We start from the raw sequence: 15,940 nt of genomic DNA on the forward strand, positions 1-15,940 counted from the left end.
CAAAACATCAGCAATTCCCTTCTTAGTTTTTAGCCATATGCACAATATTTTATCCCTCTAATCCAGTGATCTTGAAACTTCCTAACGCTGTAACTATTTAAACAGTTTTTCATGTTGTGATGATCACTAACCATCAAATTATTTTCATTGCTACTTCATAACTGTAATTTTGCTACTACCATGTATTATAATTCAATATATGAATAAATAACGTAAATAATTTTGAAGATAGAAGTTTGCCGAGGAATCTCGGTCACGCCCCACAAACTGAGGACTACTGGATGAAATGTTCAATTTGTACTGAATCTACAAAGGCCGATTTTCTGTGCAAAACAGTGCAAAATCCTCATCACTTTTTGACAGTTCTTAGAATGCTGTAATGAATACGATAGTAATACTACTGATGACATTTTTAAAAGAAAGTAATAATAATAATGTTTGCCAAGTTTTCGGCATATATAAACATATATTAGCCAAACAACATACAGTATTTTGTAAGGAAAGTGCTGCTTGCATAATAAAAAGCAAGTTTGATGTAAGAAGGACATGGCACCTCATACAATAAGAAGGCTAAAGTGCATAGCTATCCATGAATTTGACACCAACCTGGGCTACAATGTGAGACTCTGCCTCCAAAAATAAAGAAATGAAACATGCTTCTATTATTAACACGACTCACACTATGGCACCTGTCAGTGGCTACAGAGGATATATGACTGAAAAAGTCTCTGATTCAAGCTCAAACATTCCTGAGATTAAAATTTATCTGAAGCTTTTTTGGTGTGCCCTCTGTGACATTTTAGAGTTCTTTATTGGTAGGTTTTCATCTATTCCTGCCCGAGTCTCTCATCCTTCTTACAGGCTTGTAAAATTTTCACTTCCTCTTTGCTTACTACATTTTGCACATATTTCTAAATTGACTATTCACAGCGCCTCTCTCTTCACGGGTTTCCAGTGTCTTCCCACTTGCCATAATCCAAAAATAAATGTTAGATTGTGACCTTTAAATATTTACTCCAAATTGTCATTTCTACTATTTGCACTCTGAGCTTCTCACCATTTGAACATAGCTCCACAATGTACCTGTTATCAAGAACCTGTGACTCCCTACATGCAGGTTTCTTAAAAAGAGGATGGAAAGAACTTAGATAAATTAGAGAATGTTTTCCAGTCCCATCATACTAACATACTCCTTTTGATATACGCTCATGAGGAGATTTTTAAGCCCGTTCTGTGATTTGGATCTCTCACTTCACATCCCATGGTGAGGCTACCATATAAGGCAGTGATATTTTTTAAAAAAAAATATTGTACTCTATTGTTACATTTACTAAATTCAAAACCATGTAGTAACAACATGACAACAAATCTTGTAAGCTTTTATTAAATTAGAGAGAAAGACAAGACCCAAATGGCTCTCATCTGTGAGAATCAAAGGGTAATGAATGATTTACCAGCTACACTACATTCAAAAGGCCATAGAGAAAACTCAGGGGTTAGGAATGTTTGCTGCTCCTGTAGGGTATCTGAGTTCAAATTCTAGCATCCTATTATTGAGCAAAACTTCTGCAGCTCCAAATCCAGGGGATTTCTTCTCTTCTTTTGGCCTCGGAAGACACATGTACTCATGTGTACTTGACTAGGAGAGACATTCCAACACATAATTCAACATGAAAAAAGTTTCAATTAAGTCAAGCTATAATCTTTGTTTTTTAGAAATATATATGCACTTTCACAAAGGAGTAATAAATGTTGAAGAAGCAGTGAATGTAATATTATGAACACAATGTATATGTTGTGTTCTAGTGGACTAGGTAATTAGCATGATTGTAAAGTACTAATATTGGGCATGGTGCCTTATACTTCTAATCAGAGCAGGTCTGAAACAGAGAAAGGATGAGGGAGAGTCTAAGGTCAGCCTCTGCTGTATAGAAAGATTTTGTCTCAAAACAGAATAACCAAACAAAATATTTGCTTAAAAATTATATAAGCAATTCATTTTCCCCATTTTCTTTAATTTCTACTTCAGTTGCAATATCATGAGATTTTAAGTTTATAATTTATAATTCAAACAGTCTCAAGATTAAATTAAATACATTTAGAACTCTTTATTGATTTAATGAATTACAAATATCTGAACAAAAGTAAAACTGAATATAACTCCCTAGTGCATTTGTGTTTTCATATCTTTCCTTATTTATGCTTTCATGTTTATCAACATGAGACTTACCTGGTCTCTAGTGTGGAAATTGTCCAAGACAGACCTATTGTCTTCTTTAACCTTCTGAAGACCTTCACAACCTGGGATGCATGATACGTCTATGTGTTTGCAAAGAATTATTTTATTCTACCCCAAACACTCTAGTCACGTGTTATGGTAGCACAGATCATTTGGGTCTTACTCTCAGCCATTTATTGATACCTTACTTGAAATAAAGACATTACCTTTTATTATACTTTAAGTATCAATTTTTCTGCTCTGTACTTAGTCATACTAATGGCAAGTACCTCTTTATAGAAAGTGAACACAATTTAGATATTTGAAGAAAATCACACCAGAAAACTTGTTGCTGTCAGTTGAAGGTAATGGGAACCTGGCCAAAGGAAGTTTACAGGGATGTGTTCAACCTAGTTGTATGAAAATATGAGGGAAGCAATCAACACCTTCTTTTTGATGCTGCCATCTGCTTCGATAAAGGAGGCCAGGACATATATAAATGTCCCCATTTGTAAGAACATACGTTCAATTTCAGCACCTTTTCATGTATTTAAATAGGTTTCTATCCTAAATTATAATATAGAATGCTCCCTCATCTAAATGCTTCACTGTATTGATTGAATATACAGATTAATTCTGGAAGTATTGGCCTACAGTTGAATGATGCAGAATACCAAAGATGAAGTTAGACCTTTATTAGAAACTAAGATATGTGGATTATTTGAGTTAAACTTTTTAGAAATTGGTGAGAAAATATGTATTACACACAAGTGAAATTGTAAGGTAACAAAATTAATTAGTACAGAAAAACACAATGCTTTATTAAGTTACAAAACACAGCAAAATAATAAGCCTCGTTATGGGATTGTGGAGGGTTTTTTTTCAGGAAAGGCACACAAAGTATACGGTAAACATTACTGTCATTTATGTTCAGTGCCTATTTTTAAAACATTAACTTTATTTCAAATGGTACACTAAGTTTATTAACACAACATCTTACTATATTTCTTACATTGTGAAATCAATTGAATAATCTGGTCATAACCTGTTACAACATATGGTTGCAGAAATAATTTTGCCTAATATAACATCTAATTCAATACGCCAAAATTAAATACACACTTTGTTTATTAGCTCAGGGCTTATAAAAGACAAAAGTGTATAATAAATACTCCTTCGTTTTGCCAAGCCCACCTCCAAGGAAATTTTGTGATTAGTACTGAATTGATTAAAGTAAATTACAGGGAGAGCAGTTTTATTAGTAAGAAAGTGCCAAGCTGTAGTAAAGGCAGTTTCTAGGTATGATAATTATAAAATTACATGGAAGCATTTACTGGGTTCACAAAAAGCCCTTTATGAATTGGAAGAGGCCAGAGTTGGGATACAGCCAGATTTGGTAGCAGCATGCAAACAACCTTCAGAGTCAAATATCATTCAAAAACGCCTAATCCCATAACTGTCTCAAAGCTGGCAGGTGTGCACTACACAGAACATTAATTTAGGAGACTTACAGGGGATTTTTAAAGATAACCTTCTGTGCCCAATATGCTGAGAGCTATGTGCCTCTGGATAAAAAGACTGAATGTTTCCTAATCTGCAGGAAGAATAGAGATATAAAATAGAAACAAAAAGACTTTTTTTTTTTACCTCAGAGTAATTGAATTTTTATTAAGCACTTTGTTTAAATATATAGCCTAGAATCTGAGAAAATAGCAAAAAAAAATACAATGATCTCTTCTATTTTAACCCCCCAACTTATATTGGATGATATTCTGATTATATCTGAGTATAAGAGCAAAACGACAATTCTATGGGCAACTTATTAGCATTCAGACAATGACTCCAAAACAACAGTGTTGGTAAAACCTTTTGTTCTCACATCACTTCCTATCAGTGAAGTTAGTTGTACCCTCCCATCACCGCCATAATTGTGTCTTCAAACAAACTTTGTGGTACTTCCAACATTGACATGTTTCTTTAAATGAATATGTAAACACCATTTTAACAAGGTAAAATTCTACAAAGCAAAGAGGTCTAGAGGAAAACAAGAATACACATCAAAAAGAATACATGGCTAAACAGTAAAGCATATATTTGAACTCAAAAAAATGTGAAAGCTTAAATAAATCCTATTTATATTACTGAGAGTTTGTCAATCAAAGGAGAAAATGATTTTCTAAATCATTTCTTTTGTTATGTCCTTTTGGCTATATGATCTTGAATATATTGAATGGAAGTTCCTAAAAGGCCAGAGTTAGGAGTATAGTTGATCTGATCTACTGTTAGAAGGTCTTCTCAAACAAAGTAAAGAAAACAAGAAAAGCAAAAAGAGGGTAATGAAACTTATAATAAAATCTGTATTTGTATTTTTCTAATCTTCTAGGCCTTCTTAGAAATAAGTCTGTGTTTTGTTTTCATTTGCATATGCTTACAAGTCTTACCAATTTCTTCAGATTTGTGTGGATAGTTACATCATTCTTTCCATGCCTTTTTTAATTCTAAGCTAAATCCACAAATAGTAAAGCCAGTTCTACTTGCTTTCTTTGTATTTCATTTTTTGGGCAAATGAACCTTAGTGGTGGAAAAGACAATGCCTTCAGATAATGGCCTCCACAAAATTATGTTCTCCAAGCCCTATGGGGATATTTACCACGAGCAGCAATAATTCTCTGCTCTGATAATTTTTTTCATTTTCCATAATACTTTATAAAAACAAGTTTTATTTTCTCAGCTACCTACTGTTTGCCTTCTGGCTCACTCTCAAATGGAAATTCTTTCTCCTTTCCAGAAATACAGAAATACTCAGGTGACAACTCTTTCTGATTTTTGCCACAATGTCATCAAAAGCTTTGTGTGGCATAACTGATGTCATTCATTGAGATAGTACATATCTCATTATTCCTAAATTTAACCTCTATTCATAAACATTAGATATTATGAAGACTTTCTTGGGAAATTCATTGCAATTGAGACTCTTTTATCTTTTCTTATATTATTTATACTTTGCTTTTGAAATGTCCATGGATATTTCATTTATTCTTTTACTTCAAGCCCCCCTTTTATCTGTCTTGAAGTGCTAATCTTCTTTGAAAAGATATCCAATCTTTGTTTTTCTCTTTTTTACTTTTCATTCTTACTGTTGCATTATAAATTTTATCCACTATGCAAACATTTTGATTTTGAGCAATCTGTTGGCCATTTTAATCTGTTCACTGATAACAACATTGATAGATAAAGCTGAAACTGTCACACAGACTACTTGAACCAAATAATTTACAAAATAGAATTCTGTGTCCTATACCATGAAAACACTAATAGAAAATATCTAGATTTTCTTCTTATTTCAAATTATCATTTTCTTATCCCCCCAGAAATCACAGTCACACACAATGCTGGCAACAAAACTTCTCTTGATTGATGTGTTTAGTGAGATGAGACATTTTATATCTCTTCTGTTTTGTAAGGTTTGATTAATGATCAAAACACTGAATCTTTAGAGTCAAACAAGATGAGGGAAATAACTTTTTTTGTTAATTAGAGATGACAATGTAGGATGAAGCTTTGAAAGAGAGATGTGTTTATAATAGTTGAAAAATGAGTGTATCATAATTGGTAAATTCTTTAAATAACATAGAAATGGTATGTAAATAAATATTCCACACATGATAACATACTAGTTAGTTAAACACGCAAAATGGTTTTTGGCATTACGTAAAATAGAAAACCAAATTATAGTCCCAGGATATTAGATATTCATATCTAATATATTTCATATGGAGTTTTACCAACCAAATGCTGTCAAGGATATTAAATAACATTAGATAATCATTAGTCCAAACTAATAATAGATATTGTCTCTAAGGAATCTTTATTTTTAACATCAGAGTAAGTACATACACATTTTGTTCATGTTAGTAAAGGGATAAGAAAATGTCAAAAATGAATAAATGTAGAACAGTTGAAGAAGTTGTAATACATTCACATATTAAACATACAACCATGAAGTAAATTTAACATGTTTATGAATATCATTATGAATAAATCCAGAAAATCTTGCTATTTAAAGTAAATTACCATAGATAAATAAATAGAAATGAACAATTTAAAAGACTTTAAAATTTGTATAGGCATGCACTATAATAAAATAAAAATAATATATGTACTACTTAATTTACCACATAATTGTTTCTAACTATGAATAGCTTAGAGATATGTGATTTGTTATAGCTATATAATAGGCTTTAATTATCCTTACAGTATAATATTTATTTTTATTTTGTTTCCTGTTTATGTTTTGGAAATTAAGTGTTACTGTGATTGGAGGTGAACTGTAAGTCTGGGCAGTTCTCCTTCCTTGTCTAGCCTGTGCCATCACATGAAAGTCAAAGCATTTTATTTCTTAAACTGAAAAGGCTAGGCACATAATATTTTAGTACTGCACTTAGATTCTTTATATCTGCTATTTACTTATGGTTCAATTTATGAACTACATTGAAATTAGTAGAAAATCATCATCTTGCTTAGAGTTAAATGTAAGAAATGAAGGCAATATTGAAGACAAAAGACATGACTTGTGAGATAAGCACAAAGACCATACCAAAAAAAAAAAAAAAAAGTCTAAGGACGACTATTTCCCCCACTGTCAGCATTCCTTAGTTGCTTGTTTTCTGAAGTTTTTATTTGTGTACAGTTCAGGACTCCTAGAGTTTCCATGGCTATTGATTGCTTTGTTCAGCTCATGTTTAGATTGTCATGTTGGTGACAACTTAGAAGTGTTTCTGATATCCCTAGAATTGTAGAGCAATCCCCTTGACCCTTAGACTCTTACAATCTTTCTGCCCCCTCTTCCCCTCTAATTCTTGGGACTTAGGTATCATTGTATTGGGCATATAAGTAACGTTATGTGAGCATGTTTCTTTTAGAAATTATATATGTGTGTATGTGTATCTCTCTCTCTATACATATATATATGAGTATATATATATATATATATATATATATATATATATATATATATGAGAAAGGAAGAGTAATATATGGGAAAATTTGGAAGGGAAGAAAGGAAGGGGAGTGTAATTACAATACCAAAAACATAAAAGAAGCAATTTAAATTCTTTTAGTACCAAAATCTTACACATTCAGTTTTCGAACACTGAAAACTGAATTTTTCAGCATTTCCATATTGCATTTTTTTGAGTATAAATTGTCTTGGGGTCATTTGAGTGACATCAGCATCATCACAGGTCCCTTTAAGACAGGGAAATTTAGGTGAACATTTGAGTCAGAAGAGGACTAAACTAGGAAAAGAATGCATAAAGAAAGGTAGGTTTCTTTCCCAAACATTCAAAAGGTGAAAGGAACCATTGTCGGAATGCAGGCAGCCATAAGACACCAGAAAAGGCAAAAATCTGAATGAATTGAACATGATGCTGACTACATTGTAGCGTATCCCAAGCAATGAGCATAACAGAATTATAAGATGTATCTAAATGTGACAAGCATTTTATTAAAACCTAAGTGAAATTTCCTTATGAAATCACAGAACAAATTTGTATAAAATTTGAATTATGGAAATTTAAAAAATATTAAATTGTACAAATTTGTGTAAAATTTGTATGAATTTTGAATTGCTTAATATGCTAACATTATATTAGATGCACCTAGGAATATAATTAGATATATGTGTGTATCACAGTTTTACTAAACAACTTACATTTGATGTTTAAACTTTCACAAGGGTGTTTGTGGAAAATCCTTTAAATGTCATCCTGAAAGATTTTTATTGATAAAATAATTAAAATAATAATTTGATTAGAATTATTCTTCTAATCAAACTATTATTATGAAAAGAGAAGAAACAATTATAGAACAGAATCAGCCAAGACAACTTAGTAATGTCCTAGTCACAGTAAATACTAGTCTACTCATTTACTCTTAAATTTTATTTGACTATATTATCATGGAAATTAACTATGGTAGTAAAAAAAGAATTTGCTTCTTGATTTTACCTGACTCCATCACTTTGACAGTTTTTTTCTGCTCTATATAAAAGTTAGAATCCACTGAAATTAGTGATAATATGAAAACAAGAATGAGTCAAAGAAAACCCAAGAAATAGAATGGGGATGAGAGAAAAAAGGGAATGGGAGAGAAGAAAGAGGTGAATCTGTTTCTTGTGTTGTGGAGCAGATAACTCCAGGGCTTTGTACAGTGCATGCTTTATTGTTGAGCTACACACTTAGCTCCTCGCTATGTTATCTTCTTTGGGAAAGTCTAATGTTGATTACATAACCCCATGTCAAAATTACTGTACAAAGTTTAAATATGTGCCATTACTGAATGACAACTGTGCCCTAATAAAGCTGTTAAAATGACCTAGCCCACCCACCCCCCAAAAAGAGGTGAATCTGAGGTGCCTAGTTAGTTAAAGCTGGGCAGGGCTGAAGAGAAATGTTATATCTGGAACTCCTTTACATGTTGTTGTATTTATTTGTTAACGTTTTATAAAAAATCAAATCAAGCAAGGATAAATACGATTTAAAAATGCTCTGAAAGCTTAAGCTTACTTAGAGGGTAGCAACTAACAGTCCAACACAGCTATGACACCTATAAAGACCAGGTCAGTGACAAAATGGGTTCGATGGTTATTCTCATATCCTGGCTGTAAGCAGTAGCTCTCTTAACTGCTTTTCAAATTTTTATGATTTTAATCACAGATAACTGTCATTCTTATCTCTAAGTAAAGAAACTTCTCTTATCAACAGACAGAGGTCATTAGGAAACACTTCTATCAAAATGCAGAGAACGGGTTATTTTGAGGTAGTTAGCCTCAATTGATACATTTACAATACAAATGCACCAAAACTTATTGCATAGGGTGCTGATAGATTGTAAGTTCCAGAAAAACATGATGTCTCCTGTAAGACTGTCTCTGCTAGAAATGCCAGGGAAGTTTCACCTATGAAGCCTCAAGAACATGGTTACCTAAACAAAACAAGAGAAAGAATGATACCAACATGCATGCTAACATGGAAGGAGAAGTCACATGGAGTACGAATCCTAGACAAGAACTATAGGAAATTAAAGAATATGAAATGAGAGGAGGAAAAAGCAATCTTCTCTAAGGAAGTATCTTACAACTGTCTCTTCAATATCATGTAGTCAGCTCTGACATAAGATACATACATGCAAACATACGTACAATAATAAAGAAAGGGGGACTATGAATTTGAGGAGTGGGTACATGAGATGGCTTTTATGGAGGAAAGGAAAAGGAGAAATTTGTGCAATTTTATTTTAATTTCAAATATAAGAATAAATAAGTTCAAATGAGATCAAATTAAGGACAATACTATGAAGACAGTGTATAAGTACATAATGGGGTCCCATATGCTATTTTAATGTTACTTAGAATAAAAAATATCATTTTGGAATTTACAGGCCACTTTCAACTTCAAGCAGAAGAATTTATTTAATGTGATCTGTATGGAAACTGTTTAAGCATTCAAACAAAAGTGCCCCCCCAAAAGAAGTCTGCCTCAAATGGTGTCAGTCTGCTTTTCTTTTTTTTTGTATTATTTATTTTATTATTATTTTTTTGCAAAAGTTTGTTACAATGTACAACAGGCTCCAGGATAACACTTCATTCTAACTATAGGTGGCAATGATGTTATAGTAGGGAATCCATATGTTTAACATGCTCCAGGATAACACTTCATTCTAGCTGTAGATGGCAAAGATGTTATGGCAGGGAATCCAGATGTTTAAATAGGAATGGAAGAGGGTCACCATCATCTCAGATATGAGGAACAGCTTACTTTTTGCCAGATTTCTTAATTCCACCCATGGCCAGCGGTCCCTTCCCCGCAGCCTTGTCTTTTAGCTCCTCGAGTTTCTTCTGCTCCTCTTTTTGTTTCTGCTTGAAAGCCTTATCTTCCTCGTCCATTTCATTGGCCTGCTTCTTGGGCTGTTTCAGGGGCTTCTTTTTGCCATCCTCCCGGCCAGACATGGCACCTCCAGACACCCCCTTCTCCAGACCCTACAGGCATAATTTGATGGGAGACTACTGGATTACTCAAGGCTTTGTAACATGTTAGAATAATGTAGCCTTCTGCATTCTTTTTAGTGGAAATCATCTGAAAATTTGAAGTCTTAAAAGAGAAACAATCTAGATGATCAATGCTCACATCTTTACTTTTGATACCTATGTGGAATTGCCAATGATATTTGTAATGACAAAAAGAGATGTGATAGGAGCAAAATAGATACAGATGGAAGGAATAGAATGATGAAAAATTAAAATTTATAGTAAAATGACACTTTAGAGGAAGTTGAGGTGGCAGTAATTTTACATGTGTTCGTTTCCCTACTGCAATTGAGTTTGAAAGGTAAATATGTGAACAAAAAGTGGGGAGACTCTTGTAAAAGAAAGTTCTCTCTATGACCAAGTCTTAAATTGGAGACAGTCAATTGCTAGGTTAGAAGATAGACAAATATCACGATCTTCTTTGTAGGTCATAACCCTCTGAGATAAAACTGATAAGTTCACCTCAAAGATACAGGTGCAGACATTTAATAATAAATGCTGAAATGCATGTGTCTTGTCTTTGCATCTTAAGAAGCTTGTAAATAGTTATAGACTTTGACAAGAACAGCGTTGATCCAAATTCAACATGCAGCTGAGCCTTCACAAAAGTTCATGTGCTCTGTGTTCCTTCACTTCCTGTAAATTTGTTTTTTCATTGTGTATACTTGACCAAGCACTCATGAATTTTCGAAGCTACGAGGCTCAAGTAAATAGTGAAGAGTAAATAAAGACATCCCTAATACAGGAATGGTGCTGCGATGGATTTGCACCTCAGCACCAAGAGAAGGAAGAATGTGGTATTTTCATCAAACAGGAATTTATTACCATCCAACAATGAGAAACTGCATACTACAAATGAAAATGAAGGTGAGTTTTTTTTTTTATTTTATAGTGTGCATACTGGAAGAGATCTCATTTATCCATATTCTTTGCACTAGCATACTGAAACATCTCAACATGAGCTGCACATGATCTTTGGGTGCAGAGTATTGCCATAGTCACAGTTATCCTTGCAATCATTTTTTTAAAAAAAATAAAGTATAACTTTCTAAATTGCTTGGTAATATAGCCAACAGCCATCTTCACATCATTCTTGAGTTTCCCTAAAATACTTGCTGATTGAATGCCAGATCTACTACTACAAATATCAAGAATATGATTAGGTCTTGGGAGTTGACTCAGTTACTAAAATATTTTCTTTGCAAGTATGAGAATGAGAATTCTGATCCAAGCAACTTCAAATGTGCATGCACATTTATCTTCTTGCACAGACACAAATACACATTTATTCATCCACATTTTGTGGCAACAATATCCAAACAGCTGTATCGGCTAAACACCACAAGGCAACAGATGGTACCCTCAAGTAGTAATTAAGTTGTGTTTAAGAAAAAATACTTTTACACATAACTAGGCAGGTTAAGTAAAAGAACATAGCCAGCACATCCAGGAAATAATAGTTAACAAAATTGTCACCACTCCTAGTTCTTAAGTCAGCTAAGAAATCTGGGTTCATCCAGCAGTTAAAAGCCATGAGAACCTAGGTGAAACTATATAACAAACAAATTTTAGGAGCAAACTAGCAGAGGAATGAGTGACAGTAGATCAAGAAAGACATTAAGCACACAACATATAGTTCTGCCTTTTGGACCCTCCAGATCCTTTTTTATTTTTATGCATCTGATGCAAGGTGCAGATGTTCTTAAAGTTGTGATGTTCTGATTTATAGTTTTGCAGCTTTTCCACATCAAAGCGATGCACTGTCAGAAGAAATAATATGTTGATTTTTGAAGATTTGCTCAGGCTGGTGATATGTGGGAGTCAGTGCATTCAGGAAATCACAGTTACAGGAAGCTGTTATCAGTCCTAGCCTTGATCAGTCTCTGATAGTGGACACTCCCTAGATAACCAGGCTATCACTAGACCATAAATGTCTGTTCCAAGAAACTTCAGTCTTAAAAGCAAAGCTTACTGAGCATCAACTTAAAACAATTAGTTTATTAATTCCCTATTGAGAAATAACCTTTTCATAATTTGAAGGTATTTGTAAATTTAGTTGTACTAAAAAATTATTATCATCAATTCTCTTTCATTTTGTATTAACAGAAATTACACCATTATCCAAAATTAAAAAGATGAAGGAAAATTCAAACAGCTAACAGAGGTTGTAGATTATCATTTTACCATGAGCTAGTTGATACGCATATTGTTGTTATTTGTTTCTTATTTGATTTTCAGAGTCTATAATGTCAGAATCAGGATAGGCTACTCAGATGTTATACTTTCCTGAGCTCTGCTGACTTCAATGACATTGAAGCACTGGAGGTGTTTGCTTTCTGATAAGAGGGGTCTCCTGGAGAGGACCATGAAGTGCACAGCACTGTGATTGTCCTGGGAGAACTTGTCCAAGTTCTCCATACTCTTGCATTACCCATATCTCTAACACGTAAGTGGCAAAACAGTTTTCTTGAAGATTGGGCTTCATGTAGAAATAACTTATACAGTTACTTCCTATGCAGAAACATTCTGAGAATTGTGTTCTCTTTATAATGGCAACAGATCTTATAGTGAGTGAAATATATTGTTTTCATCAAAAAGAGGCCTCAGACTTTTTAAAAACATATTGTTGAGTAAGCCCAAAGACTGCTTTTATTTGATGCCCACTTTGGGTTCTCTATCAAAGCCCTCGCTCTGCTTGATTTCTTTATTTCATCCTCCTCATAAAACAACAACAGCAGCAACAACAACAACAACAAAACACAAAGATCTCTTAAATCAATTTCATGCAAGATGTCAGCAAATTGATGTCACCAACGCAGTTACTGAAGTAAAGGCCTGCTCATTCATTCAATGTAATTACTTCTTTCGCTCTACTTACTCCCAGAGATGATCTATAAATTGAGGATGAAAAACTTTAAGTCTTCAGGAAGTGGCTTTTAAGGCTTTCTTTATGTTCTGAATTTCCATACCAAAGAATTTTGATAAAATACTGTGAACTTATTTATAAAGTGAGACTTTTAGCTGAGGTATGATTCACATTAGATGTTTCTCACTAATTAGGGCAATGATGTGACTGGCAGTGCGAAGGCTTCGTGATGTCTATTTTACATGCCGATATAGATATAAATGGCTGCATAGGCAGTGAGGAGAGGTAGGGGTTACACTGTGAGAATTCACTTCACTAATTTGAATATTTATCTTATTGGAGGACTCCATTGAGATTCCAAGTTTAGCTCAACATATGGTCTGTAAAATTAAAATTAAATTTATTTGTATAAATTTGACACAATAGGTGTTAAGCTAAAACGAAGGATACCAGCATATGGCGGGTTTATCACTAATTGAGAGTCTTATACTGTGGGAAATAAGAAGAGATGTTTGGTTTTCCTTCCAGTTTCATGACTATATATATATAAAACTGAGCATATTATTGAAATTCGTAATTGGTTGTTTTCTAAGACATGGGTGAAATGATTTTTTAAGTAACAGAAGGAAATAATCTGATTTCTACTTTGAAAAAGAAAATGTTTACTGATATATATATATATATGTGTGTGTGTGTGTGTGTGTGTGTATGTATGTATATATATGTATGTATGTATGTATAAACATTTGAATAAATGCATTGCACACCCCCAACACATACACATACAATACTGCTTACCAAATCCATTTTTCTCTATGTTACAGTGGAAGTTGTCCATAACTGTCTTCTCCGGTGACTGCACTAAACTATTACTACATACTTCTGCTCAACAAGATATCAAAGAATGGTATTATTTTTACGTAAATTGGTGATCTCTCACCAGAAAACTTGTATTATCCTTTTCTAATACCTATCTTGAACATAGTATGAGACTAGTTTCCTTACAACTCTAAGTGACTGAATACATTCAAGGTCCATTAGAAGATGGAGATTATCCAATGACTGCTTTGCATGGTGTGTTCTTCATTCCACCTGATAAGAGCATTCGGATAGCATGTCAACATTGGAGGTGGCTCTCTTTCCACAGTACAAGTGTGATGGGAGACAGCGGAGTTTCTTTTAAAACAGTTCTGCTTTGGAGTTCCATCCTTTCATGCCATTTCAGAAATCATCGACTACTATTTTTACTTCTTTTTTTTTTTTTTGATTTTTTTTTCTCATGGTTTATTTTTTTTATATTTAAAAATTTCCATCTCCTTCCCTCCTCCTCCCCCTCCCTCCCCTCCTCCTCCCCCTTCCCTCCCCTCCTTCTCCCCCTTCCCTCCCCTCCCCTCCACCCATACCTCCCCTCCCTCCCTCTCAAGGCCAAGGAGCCATCAGGGTTCCCCACTCTATGCTAAGACCAAGGTCCTCCCAACTCCCCCCAGGTCTTGTTTTATATGTAATTATCACGACCCCTTCAAACCATTGAAATAATAGTCATCAAGCTTTACTTAATACAGAATGAAAGTACAGCATTAAGCATTTTCTACAGGTTATTTTTTGAGCACGGTATATTTGAATACAAAAATCAGGATTATCCTTCTCCTCTCTCCTGCTTAATATATGATTTTATCACTTCTACAAAAGTGCTTCAGTGTACTTACTAACAATTATAAATACTTAACAGTTTGCAATCTGCAAGTTAAGGATTCCAAAATGGGTTTCCCAGTACTAACAATTAAGAGCCTATGTCTCTGAAGATGCAGGAGAATTCATTTCTCTGATTTTTCTAGATGCGAGAGTCTGTCCACAGTCCATGGATTATGGCATTCTTTATAATCGTCAAAGGCAAACATACATCATGTCTGTGACCTTGCTCTCTGTATGACATCTACTTTAAGCCTACTCATTTGTAAAAATCATACTATTTGTAAGCATGACATCCTATGTTGTCAGTCCATTCTGGTGCTTAAATTAACCACACCTGGAATGTATCTTTTATCTTTTAATGTGGAATACACTGAGATACTTGAAGCAAGTTTTAGGTATCTTGGTGAGGGAACTTATCCAATCTTTGATGTACCTTTCATTAATTCGTAACATATAAAACCTAATTTCTGGTAACTACACGCCATTTAGAGTCCTCTGTTTAAATGTTTTCTTCATTCCTATGTAATGAAGCACCAAACTTTAATCTGTACAAATCTCTACTACCTGTACCTAACTACATGTTAAGAATTGTGTAATTACCATGACTTTGAAGGCTTTCTGCAATTAGTGTTATTGTGTTATTGTTGAATTTTATTCACTATTTTAGGAGGGATACTTTGCTCAGCCTAGATATTGGGCATGGAATGGGGGGGAGTTTGCTCGGTCCTGCCTCAAAGTGATGTGTCAGACTTTGTTGACTCACCTTATGAAGCTTCATTCTCTCTGACCAGTGAATGGGGACTAGGGTCGGAGGGAGGTGAGGGCACTAGCAGTGGAGGGAGTGGAAATTTGAATAGATCTATAAAACAAAAAACGATTGTTTAAAAATAAATTTAATCAAATATGAATTGTGTTATTATGGCTCAAAAACATGCTGCATGTAAATTCTTCATGTCCTTCTAATTTCTGCTTTTTGACTCTAAAATACACAGTCATAGACTTTGAGATGAATGATACATGCTTTTATGAGTGAAGTGCAAAACAGAAAACCGTGGGTCTTGGACTTCTAAGTGAGGAA

At 33.8% G+C, this 15,940-nt stretch overlaps 1 protein-coding gene across 1 annotated transcript; it reads right to left on the reverse strand.

Annotated features, from left to right (window-relative positions):
- Nucleotides 1-10,031: 10,031 nt before the first annotated feature.
- Nucleotides 10,032-10,226, reverse strand: LOC119799774 (translation machinery-associated protein 7-like). The gene has a single exon (XM_038309640.1). It carries the CDS (start codon nucleotides 10,224-10,226, stop codon nucleotides 10,032-10,034), a length of 195 nt encoding a protein of 64 aa, XP_038165568.1.
- Between the last annotated feature and the right edge of the window lie 5,714 nt (nucleotides 10,227-15,940).

The sequence above is a fragment of the Arvicola amphibius genome, chromosome 13, assembly GCF_903992535.2.
Source record: "Arvicola amphibius chromosome 13, mArvAmp1.2, whole genome shotgun sequence".
Taxonomy (NCBI): Eukaryota; Metazoa; Chordata; class Mammalia; order Rodentia; family Cricetidae; genus Arvicola; species Arvicola amphibius.

What these genes read in the sequence shown, in the direction of transcription:
- LOC119799774 (XM_038309640.1), bottom strand. Translation starts at nt 10,226, where the DNA reads ATGTCTGGCCGGGAGGATGGCAAAAAGAAGCCCCTGAAACAGCCCAAG.